Source organism: Chiloscyllium plagiosum, chromosome 32 (genome assembly GCF_004010195.1).
Source record: "Chiloscyllium plagiosum isolate BGI_BamShark_2017 chromosome 32, ASM401019v2, whole genome shotgun sequence".
NCBI lineage: Eukaryota > Metazoa > Chordata > Chondrichthyes > Orectolobiformes > Hemiscylliidae > Chiloscyllium > Chiloscyllium plagiosum.
Genome location: NC_057741.1, coordinates 40186974 through 40207958, shown reverse-complemented (window position 1 = coordinate 40207958; position 20985 = coordinate 40186974). Strand labels below are relative to the sequence as shown.

The following is a 20985-nucleotide window of genomic DNA, read 5'->3' as shown; positions in this document are numbered from 1 at the left end:
TAAGAGGCATTTGGATGGGTATATGAATAGGAAGGGTTTGGAGGGATATGGGCCGGGTGCTGGCAGGTGGGACTAAATTGGCTTGGGATATCTGGTCGGCATGGACGGGTTGGACGGAAGGGTCTGTCTCCATGCTGTAGATTTCTGTGACTCTGAGTGTAAATGTAGACAACAGGCAGGGTGTGCAGGAAGTACTGCCTGCGTCAGGTCCAAGAAACAACGGAACGGTGAGTTAGTTCCCAATGTCTCTCTCCCATTGTTGTTGGTTGGACACCGCTCGGGGAAAGCCACGTGATGTTGAATTTATTTGAACTGGTACTCCCCAACATGGAATAATCCAGACCATGTCCTGGGCATACAGTGACGTAAAAGACAGAGAGTAATTAAATCAGGAAGTGGAAACTTAACCCTATTTTAAAAGTACCTAGTGTTCTAATTTAGTATTGTATTATCCATTTCAGTTCTGTATCTTTGATAGAATATAGAATGGTGCATTACACTTAGGCTGTTCAGCCCATCTTTACCAGGCAGCGTTCTGAAGGAACTATCCAAATCGTCCCACCCCTCTCCTCTTTTGCCATGGCCCAACAAGTATTTATTTCCAAATGTTTCTCCCAACTCCCTTTCGAACGTGTCAATTGAACATTTTCACCAGCCGCTAAGGCTATGTGCGTTAGATTGGAATATTCTTGGACACAGTAGAGTCTCCCCGGGCCGCTAAGACAAACCTTATATCGGAAAAGGTGAGTAATTGAAAGTTGAGCATGTGAACAGGCATGAGCCAATGGATTGGTTTTCAGAAGATGATTACTGATATTTCTGCCAGCGAGCCCTGAAAACAAAACAATTTGTGGGACCCCCATAATCCTCCCGTACTGCCTGAAAGAAAAGATTGATGTTGCTCTTTTCCCTTTCATGAAGCTGCAGGTGCTGGTTAATAACATACACTCAATATTTATGAATGATCCTGCAAGTGTGAGCTCAGCTCCACGGGGAGCACTGTCACTCAGTCAGAACACTCTGCGATCATTCTCACTTTAGGTGGCAGCCTTCTTGCTCACGAGGCGATAGTCTGTACTGTGATGGTCAATCCTGTGAGAAACATCCCCTGGAGTGGCTGAAGGGAGTCCCATTCCAGCATCTCTAACCCTGTTGCATTTGCAGAGCTATTCAGTATGTTGAGATGCTGCATGATTCACTGGCTCCTGTTTTCTCTGGGCCCTGGTTAGCTGAGATTTTTGTTTCTGCTCCCCTCTTCCAAAGCCATTCGAAGCAGTCAGACTCCAGAAGTCAGAATGTCAACAACTGTTTCCACTTACCGGTGTCAGTGCCCACCACCTTCCAATCTCACTTCTCATAGGGTCATACAGCACAGAAACCGACCAGTCCATGCCAAACATAATCCCAGTTTAAACTAGGTCCCATTTGCCTGCTCCTGGCCCTTGTCCCTCGTAGCCTTTCCTATTATGTACTTATCCAAATGTTTTTTACACATTGTAACTGTGCCCTGTGTTTGATGACCAACACTAGCTCCTGGTTTGATCTGAAAGTTGTCCTCCAATTTGAATCTGTTTTCCCTACTACCATCTCTGTACCTCAATCACTTTCATCCAACCCCATGACTCTCCCAGATCTAATATATCCCCCAAATTCTGACCCTCTGTGCAGTCTCCAATGTGCTGTACTCCCCAGGGCTAAAGCATTTTACAGCCTAGAAACACATCATCACACACTGGAACCAAACATTTCAGCTGATGTTTGTCTGTGCTAACTGAGTCCTCAGATGGTTGGTGCTTTTTCAGGTCAGATTGCAGTCTTTGTTTTATTTAAACCTGAGGAGAGATGTATATACACAGAGCGAATACAACTCATGGGAAACAGCTTGATTACAATTTGGCAACGTGTTATTTAACCGCTGTTGTATTGAGTCGTGTGTCAATCGATTGAACACTTCATTGTGAATCTTGGAAATCAGCATGTGGTACAGATAGGTAAACGGTGTTTCTCTCGTGATGTTTTACTCAAGCTGGGGTGGGGTATCTCCTCTGTCCTGCTTTAATATAACAGTGAGTGAGAAAGCAATGTCTTCTCTTGCAAGCTGAGTTTATAACATGGATGTTTCGAGCAGATTAATTTACTTTGGGTAACAGTTATGAAAACTTCCACATTGAATACTTATTGTGGACTTGCAGTTGAAGAATTGTGGATATCTGCACTTCTTATATCTTTATTCTTCCATAGGATGAGTGTGTCACTGGCAAGACCTGTATTCATTCTGAACAAGGGTCACTGGGCCCCAAATGTTAACTCTGGTTTCCCTCCACAGATGCTGCCAGACATACTGAGTTTTTTCCAGTAATTCCAATTTTGATTTGTGCCCTGCGTGTGTTGCCCATCCCTAATTACTCTTGAACTGAGCATCGTGCTCAGCCATTTCAGATATGAATGAACTTCAAATTCCCCACCTACCTTGGGAGGATTCAAACCCAGAACATGCCCTGGGTCTCTGGATTAATAGTCTGGTGATTAGTAAGACTAGGCCATCACCTGCCCTAAAGTTGCAAGGATCTTTGCTCTTTTAATAAAGAGCAAGTTCTCTGCATCAGAATTGCTAGCTACTTGTGGTTATCCCTCACTTTGCTGGAAATGAAGCATCTCGAGGTGGGTCACACGAAGGTAAGCAGCCACGTCAGGGCAAATGTTTGGATAAGGAGTGGATTTGGAGGGGGACAGAGAAACACTGAGAGGTTTTCAGCAAATGTTCCACAGCCTCTGATTTAGAAACAGTAGGCACGGCTGTTGACAGAGCGATGGAAATCTCCAGGGATTGAGATGTCTGCTTTGGAGGAACACAGAAGTATTGTGGGGCTGGAGAAGGCTGAAGGCTGAAGGCAGTCAGGGATTCGAAAACTAGGTTGAGAATTTGAAAGTGGAGGTGTTTCGTGGACAGAGTCGATCGGTGCGGATCACTGGCCTGAGAAGGTGAAGGATGAACAGAACCTCATCCTCCACGTCACATACTGAAAGGACAAAGCCATCGTCACCTGGGGGGATGCTTGCAGATCGCCAAAGATTATGTTGTTGAGTTTTTATAAATTGATTTGTGACTATCAGGCTTTAAGCTGAGAATTCCACACAATGTACAGGATTGAAACGGGCCATTTGTACAGGAGGTAAAAACAATGACCGCAGATGCTGGAAACCAGATTCTGGATTAGTGGTGCTGGAAGAGCACAGCAGTTCAGGCAGCATCCAAGGAGCAGCGAAATCGACGTTTCTGGCAAAAGCCCCTTTGATGCTGCCTGAACTGCTGTGCTCTTCCATCACCACTGATCCAGAATCATTTGTACAGAAGGTCCAATGCTGTATTTGTGGTCCACACAATCCTCCTCCATCAGCTCTTCATCTCAGCCTACCATTGTCTCCCATTCACTTCTGCCTCGTGTTTATCTCATGATCATTTTAAACAAGGTTTCACACTTTAACCAGTTTTAATCTGTTTATTTGCAGTTACCCTGCTGTATGTGAATTCCTACAACACAATAATTTATTATCAGTAATCCGAGCTCATGAAGCACAGGATGCTGGGTAAGTGTTTGCTTTTCCAGCAGCAGTGTAATGTTATTCCTGCTTTCATTAAGTTAAGTCCTTTATAATGACTCTCATACTGGGTATGCTCCACTGAGCAGCTTAAATTCATTACATTGATCAATAAATACTGAATTGTTTAGGGATGGCTTCCTGTGAATATTTTCCATTCAGCCTGTTCGGAGGTGTTAAGACACATCTCTGCAGCAACTGGAGGCGTGAAGCCGGGCCCCCTGCCTTAGAGGTAGGGACACTGCCATTACAGCACCAGAGCCCCTGACATCTTCCTGTGCAGTGAATTGTTTTGGTTGCAACAATGACCTGCTGAAGAGAATTTTGATTCAGGTGATTCAATCGATTAAAATTTGGCCGAGCTGAGTGAACCTCATGTGCAGCTGTCTGCATCCTGTGACTGTTTCCTCAGTACATTTGGGTAAGGAGTAAAATATTGCAAATGCTGGGAACCTCAAATCGAACTAGAGCATTCTGAAAATCCCCAGCAGGCATGACAGCGCCTGTGGAGAAGGAAACTGAGTCAGTGAGTCCGTTCTGACGATGGCTGTCAGGCCCAATACATTTGCTGTGTTCCTCTCTCCGCGATGCTGTTTGCACCCGCTGAGTGTTTCAAACTTCTCCTGTTTCTGTTTCAGACGTTCCAAAGACAGACCTATAAGCCCGGGGCCAGTAAGGGGAGATTTCCTCCCTGTGTCCCTCAGGCTATTGAAACTAATCCAGGCAATCCACCTGTTCCCTACGAAGACACTGACCTTTTATACAATGTGATCTCTGCCCCAGTCAGGAACCGGTCCAGCTCCCTCTTGAAGGGACACAGGGAGTCAGCACCCAGCACCTCAAACAACACATTCCAGAAGCTCACTCAATGGGCACCTGGTGCTTTTGGATTCCCCGCCGAGAGTTTCTGAACTTTAACCACTGCTTCAAACTAAAATGTGACAGTAAGGTAACAGCACAGGTTTCAACTGATAAAAGGCCATGTTAGCCCTGTTATCAGAAACGTCTTCACTTTGAGATATGTTGACAATGTGGGATGGGGTTCTTTATAGAACAATGGAATCAAAATCCCTGGAGACTGTCAGGAAATATTTTGAAACATTGGTAGTTTTAATTTGTGGGTATACTGAAGTGAAATGTGTGGCCTTTATGGCCCTTCCATCTCGTTACCCAGGTTCTGTTTTGAACAATGACACTCGCATATTTAACATCCGTAGCCTCACTGATTGAACTAATCATTACTTGCTGCATGTCTGGAGTGAATTCACAGAAAAGGAGTTAATTAACACCATAACATCCTACAATGTAGCAGTCATTTACTGTGGCAGGTGAAGGGTAAACTTTTGATGATAATGATACACTTCAGTAAATGGTATGCAATTGTGTGAATGCCCAACCTTTGTGTAACTCAGTACATTAATATTCACAGGTACCGAATGTATAGAAAGAGTCAAACAACAGGCTTCCCTTCACTAATCACCATCTTTTCAGCTCCCAACTACCTGGATGTCTACAACAACAAAGGTAAGAGAATGTATATCACGTGTATTGGTACTTGTTGAATTAATGTGCTGCTAAATTATTTCAGATGAGGAAGCCCTGATCCTTGAGTAGCTAAGGGCAGCTCCTTCTGGCTGCATCTTTATTTGCATTTCTGAATTTTCTTTTAACGTGTTGACAATAGTTGGTCTGCCACTTTGAGATTTCCAAAGCTTGGTTCTCGAAACTTCACAAATTTGCTCTCAGCTTTGTGTGCGACTCACCAGATGTGCTGTTGCAGTGAATACATTCAGATGTTAAGCTGCAAGGTATCACTGTTTAATAAAAACAAGGGGATGGTTGAAATGTAGAGCTTAGTTTATGCTTGAACTGTGAACACACCAGCCGAACAGAGTAAACGTTTCTATGTCTCATTATGTCACTGTTGTAAAATACTGAAAAAGATAACTTGGACTTGTTACTGAAAACTTATTTTGCACATTTCACTTAAATTGGGGTTTAATCTGATTTGAGTTGGACTGAAGAGCCTGCTTCCATGCTGTATGATTCTGTGACTCCCAGACTTTTAGGAATGTGTTTGGTGAACTGCAGTCCTCAATACATGGTCAATTGAAAAGCTCAAAGGTGTTTCTTGAGTGTTTTGCACTTCGTTAAGTAATTATTACAATGATCACATGTCAAAACATTTCTATTTGTAAATGTTGAATGATGTTGATTGTGGGGGATGTTTATAAATTGCTTTCCAATTATCCCACGTGAGCTTTGTGTTCTGGGCAAAGTCCTTGCAGAAGGGGATCCTGAGGCAGCTGGTGATAGTATGGTGTGGACAATAATGCCAAGTATTGTATGATGCAGATGTACTCTCTATTCTAGTGGTAAGGCCTTGTTAGTTTTATTGAGGCTAAATTGATCCACTTCCTCCTGAGAATTTCATTGTCAAAAGACATTTGTGCAGAACTGTTTTGATAAACTAAGTAGCAGCATAGCTACTGATGTTGCATTAAAAATCACTGAGGTGGTCTGATCTTTCGCAAATAGATTTGTTACAAGATTCATTCTTCATAGAATCTCATAGCATAAAGGATATCATTCAGCCCATCAGAGCTGTGCTGGCTCTTTGCAGCAGCTATCTAATTGGTCCCAATCATCTTATCTTTCCTCCGAGCCCTCCATCTATTTCCTCTATTACTATTTAATTCCTTTTCCTATTGAATCTGCTTCCAACCCTCTGTCAGGTCGGTCCACACCAAGTACATTGTCCAGAAAACAGTTCTCTTCCTGGTCACTGGAGCTGTAAGCTTCTGCAGTTCACTCTCATTGTTCAGGGAGAAAGTGAGGTCTGCAGATGCTGGAGATCAAAGTTGAAACTTTATTGCTGGAACAGCACAGCAGGTCAGGNCTACAGAGTGAGAGTTTGATGATATTCTCCTCCTTCTCCTGATATCCTGCTCTGTTAGCCCTGCTCAGTGCTGACTGGGAGACTGTTCCAGTTTGATGGTTGGTGGAGGATCGGACAATGAGAGATTAAATTCTCTTGAAGTGGAAGGCAGAGCCAGTTATGGGATGGGCTAAGGGTTTGTGGTTTGTGCTAATGGACCAAGTGTCACAATATGGAGGTGTGCCCAGGATATCAGAACTCCTTCATGTCACTGATTGTGTGTCTTGGTGGCAGTTTGCTCTTGTCTCTGAGGGTGAGAACCTGGCTTAGAGAGCGATATTTTACCATCACATCACAACATGCTGTGACTTTTGTCAATAAAATGTTTCTCTGTTCTCTGCCTTCATCAGTTCCAGTTCGTAACCAGCGTGTTCTGATCTCTATATTCGAAATAAGCTCCAAAAAGCCATTCACATAAATAGGACCACAACTGAGAGGTTATAACTTATCAGAAACTTTTAAAACTGCTGCAGATGTGAAGTTTCTTCAATAAAGAACCAGGGAGTGATCCGATAGAGGAATTGATAAATTAGACTGGAGAATGATGTTTCATTAACAGGGAGTCCAGAACAAAGGGTGGTCAATAGAACACACACTCAAATAAATCCTCTGCAGAATTCAGGAGAAATCTCTTTCCCCAGAGAATGAGTGAAATGTGGAACTCATCGTTCAGGGAATGTTAAAGGCGAACAAGTATCGATAGAGTTAAGGACTAGAGGAACAGGAGGAGGCCATTCAGCCCCTCAAACCTGTTCCACCATTAAATAAGATTGTGGCTAACCTGTGGCCTAACTCCATATACCTGCCTTTGGCCCATATCTTGAAGCATGTATCCATCTCTGATTTAAACTTAGCAACTGATCCAGCATCCACTGCTGTTTGTGGAAAAGAATTCCAAAGCTCTCCCACCCTTTGTGTGTAGCTGTGCTTCCTAACATCTCTCCTGAACGGCCTGGCCCTCATTCCCAAACTGTACCCTCAGTTCTAGAATCCCCAACCAATGGGATAATTTAACTTTATCCACCCCTGTCTTTTCCTGTTAATATCTTGAAGATTTTGATCAGATCACCCCTTAACTTGCTAAAAGAGGAAACCGAATATAATACAAGGAATAGGAGGGGATGGTGGAGTGGGGGATAGGAAGAGGAAGATGCGAGGAGCCTGGTATAGAGCCAGACCATGAGCCATGGACCATTTGGGAACGCTCTGGAGTTATTCCTTTAAAGACGCAGGAAGGAGAAAACTGTTGAAGCCTGTTTGCTTTTTAGACAAGTTTTCAAATGATAATTTTACTTTAATCATCTGTGGATGCAAGAGTCAACTTGTTGCAATCATCTGTAGAGTGAGAGCTACCCAAAAGCCACATCACTTATTGCTGTACTTTAGTAAACTGATCCCGAAACCAGTTACAATAACTGCCATGACCTGGACCTTTTATTATGGTATTTATTTCTGGTAAATGTTTAATGGCTGGATCAGGTGTTTACAACATGAGTAGATATTGTTCCATTAACCCCTCACCTTATGCAATATTGAAATTGCTTTTTTGAAATATTCTAATTAAAAATTCATTAGATAGATGATACGAACAACAGCTTATATTTAAATAGTGCCTTTAATGCATTAAAATGTCCTGAGCGAGAGCTCCTTGCTGTAGCTCCTGGTACTGGGAGATCTGGACTCTCACTCGATGTGTCTCTGTCTTGCACTATCCTCCCACATGGACTCCAGCTCAGCTGTGAGCCAACACGGTCTGCTTTCCTTAACCCTCTGGGTGAGATCTCTGTTCATTCTTTACAGGAGCATTTATAAACCTCTTTTGACATCAAACCAGATAAGCACATATTTAGGCAGGGGCCAGTAACCTGGTCAAAAAGGCCTGAAGGAGTTCATTTTGGTTTTATTCATTGACAGGATGATAGGCCAGAATTTATTGTGCATCCCTCATCACCCACAGGGCAGTTAAAAATCCTGTGTGAAAGCATTCCAACCCAATATTGGTCCCATCAGTCTGTACATTAATTAAGTAAACAAACAGTAGCTTTCTCGTACAGAACTTGAATTTTGCTACAAAATGGACATAGTGAAAGCTTTTGATGTCTTGCACTCATCAGGACAGGAGCACAAACTTTGTAAGGGGACAATAATTTACACAGTATGAGAAGTGGAAGCAAACAGCTTCGACCTAGTTAGGATGGAAATATGGCAAAAGCAGTGAAGCCAAGCTAGCTCAGGCCGGCAGGTGGACTGAGCTCAGGGCGGCAGGCAGACTTGCTGGTCAAGGCAGTGCCGGGGTGAATGCAGCGAGAATTCACAGTCTGTAAAATCCTTTAATCAATGAAAAGGTTACAATAAATTAAGTGTAGCTGTATAATAGAGAGAGAGAGAGACCACTTATATTCACATCCATGTCACCAAAATAAGTGTATCCCTCCATAACCTGCATACATTAGTGCTGTCTTCCTACATTTGGTTTCTTGTGCCCCAGTCCTGATGAGGTGGGTAGGTCTGGGTGGGATGCTCTTTGAAGGGTTCGTTTGGACTAGATGGGCCAAATGGCCTGCTTCCACACTGTAGGGATTGTATGATTCTATAAGAGTCAGCCACATTGCTGTGGGTCTGGAGTCACAGGTAAGTCAGATCAGATAAGGACGACAGTTTCCTTCTCTAAGTTTGAATACAGTTCCCAGGTTCCCAGAGCATGACCTGGGTCTCTGCATTTACAATCCAGTGATAATTCCACGAGACTGTCACCTCCCTAAGTGTTAGAGCTGAGAGAGATAGAGGTGGAGAGGTTTAAGGAAGGAATTCTAGCAGGCAGCTGAGGTGCAGTGTCTCAAATTGTGGACATGCTAGACATCGGGATCAGGAGATCACAAAGGGAGGGGTGTAGGAATTTGAGGAGGTGACGGAGTTAGGGGGTGTAGGGACGGAGGGTCAGTCTGACCAGGAGAGGGGCAGCTGACACAGATACAGAGAGGTGTAGGGGCTGGAGGAGGTGACGGGGATAGGGAGGAGGTGTAGGGGCTGCAGGAGGTGACTGATAGGAAGGGGTGTCGGGATTGCGGCCTTGTGAAATGCAGTGAGGAATTTGAAAAGAGTGAACATTTTAAAATCCCAGTAGTTATTTGATCATACAGAGCTCATGTATTGCTTTTAAAAAAAAACTCTCTTGGTGCAGCCTCTGTTGCACATTCATCAGGCCCCTTCACAACAATATCACTTCAAGGGGAATCCTGCACAAGAGGCATATGCTGATAGGTTGATGCACAGAAAGGGCCAGTTCAGCCCACCATGTCCATGCTGACCCAAAGACACCCAGATGCCCTTTCTCATCCCATCTTCCTGCAGACGGTCCATAGTCCTGCAGCTTTCAGCACCTGAGGTGCAGATCCAGGTCCGAGTTTTGAAAGATTTTCAGATCTCTGCCTCCTGCACCACCTCAGACTGTGAATTCCAGATGCCCATGAACCTCTGCGTGAAAGGGATTTTCCATATGTGCCCTTGAACTGGAATCTGTGACCCCTGTTTTTTTTTCAACTCTCTGTCAAGGGAAACAGGTCCCTCCTGTCTGTGCTATCTCTCCCTCTCGCTGGTTTTATATCTCAGTCATGTCACCCTCAGCTTTCTCTACCTCCTTGGAAGACAATGCCAGCCTCTCCAATCTCCCCCATAGCTGTTTTTACTTTTTTGCCATGTGGAACTTTGTCAGATGCCTTACTAATATCCACGTGGATAACATCCACTGCACTACCCTCATTGATCCTCCTTGTTACTTCCTCAAAGAACTCAGTCAAATGTGTAAGGCATGGCCTTCCCTTTGTCACCATGGCTCTGCTATCCCTGGCTTGTCCATGTTGGTAAGTGGATTCTTTTGGCAATGGCATTGTCACAGAGAACACAGCCACTGCTGCGGATTTGCAATCGTTGGGCAGGTTTTGTTAAACTTAGACTAGGCAGTTTGTCCCCCTGCCTAGTTTAAACTCAGGATGTTATTTGACTGTGAGCTAATGTAGGTCAGTGAGCACAGCGGGAAATGGGGGAACAGGACACGCTGAGAGTCAGGAGCCAGGCAGCAAAAGTATGGAATGCCTCCGGTTGCTGGAGGTTCGAATGTGGCTTTGGTAAATAGTTTCTGACTTGTAACCTATTCCCAGTGGAGTGGGTGTCTCTGTAGCAGATGTTACACTTGCCCTCCCATATTCACACTCACACTCATGCTCACTCTTCCACCTCACACTCTCAATCTCTCACACACTCACTAACTCTCACACTCACACCTCACTGAGCCCCTTGATCCCTGGATAGACTTGTCATTTTGGGCACTGTCTGTATTCCCAAACAGTAATCTGCTGTCCCAGCAGCTGCTGGTGGCACCTCCCCCTCTCCCAGCAGCTGCTGGTGGCACCTCCCCCTCCCCCTCTCCCTCTCCCAGCTGATATTTCAGGTGGGTCTTCCTCTCAAGAAAGGGGTGGAAGTATTATCTTGAATCTGGAAGCTTTATCCTCGCATTAAACATCCAGCTGGAGCAGTGTGCTCCCTCGTTCTCTTTTAGAGCATAGCTATAATATTTAAAATGGTGACTAATTTTGTGGATATTCTATCTTTGTCCAGGCAGGAGCTGAGATTCTGTGGTGTATATATCTCTCCAATCAGTGGGTCCTGAACTCTTACCTTCCTTCCTGTAAATTGATGGGATTTCCTTTTTACGTCATCGCTTGGTTTGTGCAGCTCCGAGTGAGAGTATTTTTTTTTCCCCAATCCTATGAACCTGGTGGGGTGTTGGAAATGAAATGTCAGAGTTTGTTTCTGTTTCCTGAAAGATCAATACTAAGTAATCTAATCTAATCTGTAATAACAGGACCAGGAGAGCAGCCCAGATAAGCGAGTCTGTGGCTCACAGCTTTCCTATGGGATGGCCTGATGTTCAACATCTTGTGTCAAGGCTAGTGCTCCCCTCGGCTGTACATTTTCTTACTGAAGGAAAGAAGTTCTAAATCATTAAGGGAATTGACGCATCACTGACATCACTGTGAATATAAATAAAATGTCTGCTACCAGTAAAGAGAACCTCTCTGACTGAATCTTCTAACAAAGACCAACTCTAACGTTAAAGAATGTTAGTGTTTGTGTATCTCAGTGTCAGCAAAGAATCACCAACAACAACTTGCATTAAATTGTACCTTCAAGTTAGTTTTTTGATCCATGTAGTGAAACATCCCAAGGTACTGCATGGGAGCAATTCATTAGACACCATTGACAATATGCTTCTTGCACAGTTTTTGGCACTAATGACTGAAAGCTTTATTGAAAGGTAGATTTTATAGACCTCTGAAAAGGTTGAGGGAGGGTTGGAAGGAAAGTATTCTGGAGCAATGGTCCAGGCAGCTAAAGGCACAGCAATAGGGGAGGGTTAGCGGGTGGAACCCAACAGACTAAGGTAAACATTCCCGAATTAAGCAGTGCAGTCCCAGGACTCGTAAGTAAATGAGGGAGTTAGTACACATTTAGATTTCCTAACAGGGATCTTGCTGATTTTGAGTTTGCAAAGAGTACAAGATAGAAGATTTTTCACAAGAAATCATCAAGTCTGGAGATAAAGAGGCTCAGATAAAATCTGAACTGTTATTAGTATCAATAAGATCCAGTCAGATCAGCAATACCTACATTTCATGAACAACTAAAACAGTTTGTAAGCAAAATGACTGAGCAAGTTTCCTCATGACCTGTAGCACCAGATATTCTACTGGACAAGTGCCTAAAGCTGATACCTTAATGAGCATTTCAAACGTATTAAAATTGAAATGCAATTTTAATGGATGAACTAAATTATTTTAAAATGTATTATCTTAGGGAATTTGAACAAGAATTAAACTGCTTTGAAAATTCGGGAAGGACTGTTAAAAAACTTTGTTCTTTTTAAGGATAGTGTATAGGAATAGATTGAGAAACAAAATCCTGTTTTCATAGTACAAAGTAAAGACTCCACAGCATCATACTGATCAGAAGATAATGAAAAATTAAATATCAGTGAGAGCCCTTTAAATATAATGAACCAGAAAATGGTGACAAAATGTACAGACCTGGGAAGGTGAGTTGCTGCTATTGGAGGGATAGTGAGCAAGTCATCAGCAAATGGGCAAACAGTCATCGCTCCCACTGAAATGATTCCTGGCCGTTGTCAAATTGGTTTTAATTCTCTTGTTTTGACTTGTACGATTTCTTATTACTTTAACTTTCTGCTTGGCCATGGTTTCAGTCCTTGTGTTGTGTGCTCTGTCTGTTTGGAGTTGTTAGTCTTGTTGAAGTGTGAAGACACCTCAGGAACTTCACTTACTGACACACCAACGGGGACACACTTACTTCCTGACACACCAACTGCATTAAAGTGTTTGGGTTGTTACTCTTTAACATTATCATGATTTTGTGTGTGTGCGTCTGTGGGTGGGGGGGAAGGGTGTCATTAAAACTCGAGTTAAGCAAAATATTTGTGGTTTTCTATTTCAACTGTTAATGTGTCCTTGAGGTTGGAGAGGTATGTTTGTGTCTCTGACTGTGCAATATGGAAATGCTGTTCACTAATGGCAGAAATTGAACTGTTTTAAAAACAAAGTTGTTATTTCCACACCAGGATTAAATCAGAACTGTTCTGTTTCACTTGGCATTGCCCTGGTTCCTCTGTAAAGAATGTTAGCATTTTAGACAGGACTGGACTAGCTTTCATAATGCCTTTTAGGAGGACTGGGTGAAGTAGTAACTTTTAGAAAATGTAGCCACTGTTTTAGAAAGCCTGCACAGATAGTCCCCTCCCACATCAAGCCTCCTGATCCTGTTGGTACAGTGTAGGTCCACACATCAAGGAGAAGTGTCCCTCTTGTCAAATCAGTGCGAGTGAATACATTTATATCCAAGTTACTGACCAGATGGAGCTGTGGTCTAATCTACCGTACGATAGACAGCACCTGTAACTGTGCAGCACTCTGTGTAACCTTGTGGTGTTTTAAACATGTTTGTGCTCAAGGTCACATGTGAGACATGAACCTTCTGACCCAAATGTGTAAGTACCACACGGGGCGGGGAAGTTACTGTACACTTGATTCAACCATTCCTTTGGAACTGAAAGTACAGCACCGTGTTCTAAGAGGGTGACTGAAGTGTTGGCAATGATACCCGGTTGGAATGGTTATTGTTCCTGTCCCGTGACAAGAGGCAACCGACGTCTAACCCTGAAGTTCGGCAGTTGCAGAGAAATTACCACTGGTTATGAAATTTGGGACAAATCCTTTTACCCAGGGAGTGGTCAGGTTGTGGAACTTGTTGCTACAGGTTGTGGTTGAGATGACTCATACAGATGTTTCAGGGAAAGCTGGATAAGTGCATGAGGGAGAAGGGATTCAAAGGGTATAGAGTCTCACAGCACACAAGACGACATCCTTTGGCCCATCATGTCTGCCCACTAATGTTGATAGGGTGGAATGGAGTCAGGTGGACAGGGTTCCTGTGGAGTACAAACTGGCATACAGGAGTTGGGCCGAATGGCCTGTTTCTATGCTTTGTAACTGAGCAAAGTTCCATCCCTGCTGAGTTAATTCTCTCTGACTATTTCACTAAGGCCAGACCAGGTATTTTCTTTCTGGGAAATGGTTTCACCAGGACTGCCTCGTTGCACCTTAGTTTAGTGTCATCTCCACCCTGTCTCCACGTGGCTGTGATTGAGACTGGAGGCCTGGCTTTTGTTTGATTGACGTTTTCAGGGCTAGTGAGTTTTGAGAAGATTTGTAGCTCAGGTTGAAGTTCTGGATGTAAGTTCCAGCTCAGCAAGCAAACTTGCATCCGTTTCTAGGGCTCTCCCGCTCTGTTTGACACTTTCAGCTGAATTCCACCTGAACTCCACTCTCTCGGAGTCCCACCCACCCAACGTATCTGTGCTCATTCAGTCACTCTGGTCTGACACCCTCTCTCAACTGGGGGTGGGGGGGGGAGAGCAAACACATTTGAGGAATGATTGTTTTAAAAATATAACGTGCAACAGCGTCTCTGCTGCTTTTCACTCACTGCAACATCTTGGAAGCTTCTTAAATCTGTTGATCATCATACAGAAATGTGAACCATCCCTTAGGCCCAAGGCTGTGAATTATTTTATTTATTCATTGGCTGCGAACATTGTTATTACACATCCCTAATTGCCCAGAGGGCAGTTACAAGTCAACCACATTGCTGTGTGGTCTGGAGTCACATGTAGGCCAGACCAGGTAAGGATGGCAGTTTCCTTCCCTGAAGGACATAGTGAACCAGACGGGTCTTTCCTGAGAATTGACAATTATCAGACTCTTAATTCCAGATTTTTATTGAATTCATATCCTACCATTCACCGTGACCGGATTCAAACCCAGGTCCCCAGAACATTACCTCTGTCTCTGAATTACCAGTCCCAGCAATAATACCACTAGGCCATCGCCTCCCTGATGGTTCATGAAGGATTTGAGCAGCTCCTCATGATTCACATGTGAAGAAACAAACTCTTTTTCCAGTCAACCTGTTGGCAGATGTTATTACACACCTCTGGGACAGGTGGGGCTTAAATTTCAGCTACCTAGCTCAACGAGAAGGACGCTACCACTTCACCAGAGGAACTATCATGGTTCAGATGTTAAGGCATCAATTGACTCACCAAAGAACATTCTTCCTCAGAGGACAGTGACAATGGTATCATTAAGGCAGGGTAGATAGATTTGTGACCTAGTTAGGAGCCACTGGTGTGGAGGTGGGAGGAGTGTGAAGTTGAGACCATAACATGATCAGCCATGATCTCTATGGAATGGCAGAGTAGGCTTGATTGGCCAAAAGGCCTATGTCTCCTGGCTTCTATGTAAATCCAACAAATCGTATTAAAGTGAAAGTTATTTGTTTCTGTTGCATTTCAGTTTATTTATAGAATTCCAAAACGTTGCATTGCAAAACGTGTCCATTCAGCCCATAATGTCTGTACAGACTCAATACAAGAACATTCCTTAGCCCCACTGCCCCACCTAGTTCCCATAGCCCTATAATGTTTCCTTTTCCGATAATGATCCATACCCTATCGAATCTGCCTCCTTGCACAGATCCTGACCTCCCTCACTGCATGAAAAGACTTCTCCTCATGTCACCATTTCTCCCGCTTCCAATCACCTTAATTTTGTTCCCCAGGTTCTCAATCTTTCCACCAATAGGGCCAGATCCCTCGTGATTTTGCAAATCTCCTCACAATCCTTTCTCCTTCACAGAGACCAGTCCCGACATCTGCAATCACTCTGTGGCACTTTGTTTCCTCATCCCTGGGACTATTCACATAAACATAACCATCTCTGTTTTTAATATCTAATTCGTTTCCCATTTTTAGCCACTGTAATACCTTCAGTTTTATTTTTTCTACAGTAAAAGCAATAGTATTGATGTGAATTACAAGCATTTTAACAAAGTAAATTGATTGTAAAATAAACAAGATGTTTGGGGAACAGAAATCTCGTTCATAAATCTAAATCTATTCATGATAGGCATGTGAATAACAACATTGCAGCTCTGAAGAGATTACATTTCTGACTAAATTTTAAAAATGTCTTTTCTAGTTATGAATGTTGCCAATCCCAGAGCAAGGCTATCTGTTGGATAGAGTGGTGAGACAGTCATTTATTTCAGCTGGTTTGCTTTTAGACGCTGATGAATAAATATGATCTTTTTGCACATAGCAATGGAGAGGCGAGTGTGAGAGATTTATTAGATTGCTTTTCTGGTTTAAACAGATATTAAAAAAAAAATTTGAATATTGGAGCAGTTACGTTATTGAAAACCAGTCTCTCTGCAAGCAAATGTTGCCTTCTCTCATCGCAGAACAATAACAAAATGAATGAGTTTTGAGTTAATTCAAAGTAAACTTGTTTACATCTGTCTTCGCGTGAGTTATTAATGCCTGAAAGAAGAACTTCAAGATTCATAACTTAATTTTGTTTTTATACACTAAGTCAGCTCTGATGACATTGTATAATTAATGGACCAGTTTTAAATATCGACCACTTTTTCAATAATTTGCCAAGTCAAGCTTTCTAACAGACCTGCATGTGGCTCAGTATCACATTTGAACATTCATTTCACATTGTAGCATGGTGGGTCAGTGGTTAGCACTGCTGCCTCACAGCACCAGGGACCCAGGTTGGGTTTCAACCTCGGATGACTGTCTGTGTGGAGTTTGCACATTCTCCCCGTGTCTGCATGGGTTTCCTCTGGGTGATCCGGTTTCCTCCCACAGTCCAAAGATGTGCAGGTTTAGTGGATTAGCCTTGGGGAATGCAGGGTTCCAGGGCTGGGGTGAGTCTGTGTGGGATGCTGTTCAGAAGATCGGTGTAGGCTTGATGGGCCAAATGACCTGCTTCTACACTGTAGGGATTCTATATCTTGGAGAGCCCAAGGGCAGCAGCGATTACGTAGATGTGTGCCTACACTATTGTTTAATGCATCTCATCTCGCCTTTGACTGTATCTTCACCAAATCAATCAACTAAATTTCTGAATGTGGAAATCTTTCATGAGTTCACTCTGAAATGGCCAAACCGTTATCCTGGGTTTGTCTTCCATGTGTCCTAGCCTCTCAGACCAAGCAAACATCTCAGGACCAAGAACGTTCACCCAAATCTGCCTGACCCACCCTGTCAACATTTTAAAGAATTCTGGTTATTTCAGAGAGATTGCTTCCCCTCATTTCTAATAAAGCACTGAAGTCTTGGCCTGTCCTACTCAATCTCTCCAAATAGGTAAGTGTTCTCATCGCCAGGAGTTGGTGTAATGAACTTTCACAGCACTCCCTGTGTGTAACTTTCCAATGATAAGGATGCCATAACTGCAGTAACTCCAGAGACCAGTATCCCATCACCGAATAACCTTTATTTACACGGGGAGAGTCCTTGACACTGATCCAGCTCCCTCAGAGCCAGCTCTCAGAGTGAGCAGAACCTATGGCACTCCTGTTTATATCTGTCAGCCAGGGCTCCCTAATTGGGCCAGATTAACAGCCCCAGTCAGGGAACTCAGATTCTGAGGTCACCTGACTGACCTCGTTGCACTCTCAACAAAAACTACCCAGGACCCAAGGTGTGACCTCACCAAGCGAGCATGTAATGTTAGGACGACTCTCATACTGCTACACTGCAATAAACAGCAGCATGCCATTCTCCTTGCTCGCTGCTTGGTATACTGCTCGTTACGTTTGTCATTCATGTATATTAACCCTCCAATCTCTCTGACCATTAACATTTGCTCAACTCTCATCGACTTAAAAAAAAAACAAACTGACCAATTCTGAAGAACAGCCACCAGACTCGAAAGATTAACTCTGTTTCTCTCTCCATAGATGATGTCAGACCTGCTGAGTTTCTCCAGCAATCTGTGTTTGTTGTAGATTTGCAGCATCCACAGTTTCTTGTTTTAAATTATCAGGCAGAGTATCACTTGGTGTTCACATTGAGATTTCAAACAGTAACATTTTCATGATTCACTGACGATTATTGTGGGAGAGATTTTATTCAATTATAGCGTGATGTTGACAGATGTGCAGTAATTTCCATAGCAACAGAATCTATGCTCCTGAGAAAATGTATATGAACTGATATTTCCTCAGTGCCACATCCGTCATTTCGAGACAGAAAGAAATGGCAGTACATCCATTAAGAATATCTGACTAAATTGGAAATCAGTAACTGAGTGACATGCAGATTCTAAACTGGCAGAAGGATCTGGAAGTTGGCTTTAGATAAAAATGTAAAATTTCAGGTGTTCTTTTAAAAACCAAATCTCAGGATTTAATATCCAACCCACTGTCTCCGCACTGACTGGTATTAATCATGAACAAGTGAACTGTACAATCTCTTCAGACTATAGCAGGATAGCATGGTGTTGGGGGAGACACACTATGTAATGTAGTGTAACTGGACTGTGTCCGAGGCTAAAGCTCTGGGCATTTTGCTTCTGTAACTGGTGGCATTTAAATTTAATAGGACAGCACTCAAAATGGTGATTGTCAATGCTGTAAAGAGCCATCTGGTTCACTGCTAGCACAGACACAATGGGCTGAATGGCTTCCAGTGAAGGGAATCTGCTGCTTTTAGCTGGTCTGGCCTACATGTGACTCCAGAGTCAGCAACTCTGAACCTACCTCTGAAATAACCAAGCAAGGCACTCAGTTCAAGGACAGTTAGGGATGGACAATAAATACTGGTCGTGCCTGTGATCCCAGAACTATTTGAGGAATCAAACAAAAAAAAGCATTGGGACTAATCAAAGCCAAAACTGTTGGAAATAGTCAGGTCAGTGACTAGAGAGAGAAGTAGTGTTGCCATCCCAGGGGGATCAGATGTAACAAACATCAGCTTGAATGATGAGCTTGGCTTTTTTCTCGACATGCCCTGTCTGTTGCATATCTGCACAGTTGTCTGATATTTTTCTTGCGGGAAACATCTGTCTGTAAAGATTAAATGCAGCCCTTCGACCCCCAAAACCCAAGGGCTATTCCAGCAAAGCCACCAGGGAACCGGATGTTCCGTAATCATTAATAAGAATTACTTTTGTACAGAACCTGAGGGCATGTGGGTGTATTTTCACAGCTGATAAACCTCTCCCAAAGTGCAGTCGCAGTAAGGAATACAGAATCAGTTTGTACTCAGCAAACCCCACAAATAGCAGCGGTAACAGGGACAGAGACTCTGACTGACAGTAGACTTTTTCCTAGACGAGGGTAAAATTCCTCTGAACTACCTTGAAATATTGTTCGAGGATGTTTCCCAGCATCCAAGAGGGTTGGCAAGCTGTGTGGGGGTGGTGAGGGGAATGTGTCCAATCAAGTAACAATGTCTTGTACTCTGTAACGAGTATAGGGAAATGCTCAAAGAAAACACATTATTTGAAACATCCCTGTAAATTCTCTTGTGCCTTTGTTGACAGTAGTACCTTGGGAACTGACAATCCTCCTTCCCCATTGGAATCCCAGAGACCCTATCTCCTCCCTCCCCACAATCCTATTACCTGGAGGGCTATGTTCTCTATCAGTTTGATTGCATGCTGTGTACTGACTGTGATCTGGGGCTGGGGTTTTGTGTGTTTAGCATGGGTTACCCTGAGGCAAAGCTGCCCACGTTGTTGAAGTTGACATTGAGTTGCTCCCCGATGTAGTGCCTGACTCTTGCCTGCAGCAGCATTGTTCACATTCTGCTGCCTTTTGCTGCACAAGGTCAGGACTAAATCCTTGAGAGATTTCTCAGTCTCATCTGGCCTAATACTGTCCTTATTCATTCTCCGCTATCGTTAGTGCAACTTCAATGTTTGTAGGAGGATTCTGAATCAATGATAGTGATGTAATAATTAGCATTTGTACAGCGTGAGAGACATGTCACAGTGCTACACAGAAAATATCAGGCTTAATGTGACAGTGAGCAGTGTAAAATATTGTGACAGGTAACTATCGGTTTGGATAAGGTTTTTTTTAGGAGGGGAGAATATCTTCATCAGGGCAGTGCAGAGCTTGGAAGCCAGGGTGAAGGTACAGCTCCAAAGGCACTGGGATTCAGGAATGTTGAAAAAGGTCAGGACTGGAGGAGTATCAGGATTCTCACGTTGTTAGGATTGAGATTGGGAAAGGTGAAGCCAAGGAAGAATTTGACCGCTCGGCTGGGAATGTGGGATTGGAGGTTCCTGCAGCAGGAGTCAGTGAGCAGAGACTTGGCAGCTGGGTGACCAGGCCTGCGTTAAGATACAAGCAGCTGGATTTACAAGTGCGAGAAGCCAGTCAGGGGAGTGTTGTAACTCTCGAAGGCATGACCGAGCGATTCTGTCCCTGTGAGGGGACTGAGACTGAGACAGGTTTAGGTATCTGCTGCTGGTGGCTGTGACACTGGAAGGTCAGCTCAACGGGACATTGGTATTGCAAATAGTCTCTGGTCTCACCTCAGACAGTCTCTGCCAAGTGGTTGGCAACATTGGCGAAGGGATGGAGTTTGATCTTGAGGTTATTTGTTTCTTTCAGCCTCTTTAAACTCAGTGTATCACTGACGACATGAAAGATCTCCTGCAGCTATTACCTGGCACTGTCCCTCAGATGGATCTTTCAAAGTACAGCACTGGGATGGTTCAGGGCTCTCAGCAGTTTGGTATTGCTACAGAGTGAGATATTTGTTAAGAAATATCGCCACTGTTGCTGTGACAAAATTTAATCACTCTGAGCTGGTTTTGACACAACCTCCCTGCTGTACTGTGTTTCCCTGCCAAATCTGATTTCCCGATGGTGAAACCACAGTTTGTACTGCCCCAGCACACCCTTCCCTTCTTCCCTGCATTCCCCCCTCCCCCCCAACCCCCGTCTTCTCTCTCTCTCTCTCTCTCCCTCTCTCTCTCCCTCCCTCCTTCCCCTCTCTCTCTTTCCCTCCT

General features: G+C 43.6%; 1 protein-coding gene across 6 annotated transcripts in view; it reads left to right on the top strand.

The window, feature by feature from the left end:
* Positions 1 to 20985, top strand: part of LOC122539543 (serine/threonine-protein phosphatase 2B catalytic subunit alpha isoform) — a 306563-nt gene that overhangs the window by 254811 nt on the left and 30767 nt on the right. For all 6 annotated transcript variants that reach the window (XM_043674506.1, XM_043674511.1, XM_043674512.1 and 3 more), the window contains exons 7-8: positions 3511 to 3588; positions 5030 to 5124. In XM_043674506.1, coding sequence (XP_043530441.1) covers positions 3511 to 3588; positions 5030 to 5124 — 173 coding nt within the window. The remainder of the gene's footprint in view (positions 1 to 3510; positions 3589 to 5029; positions 5125 to 20985) is intronic.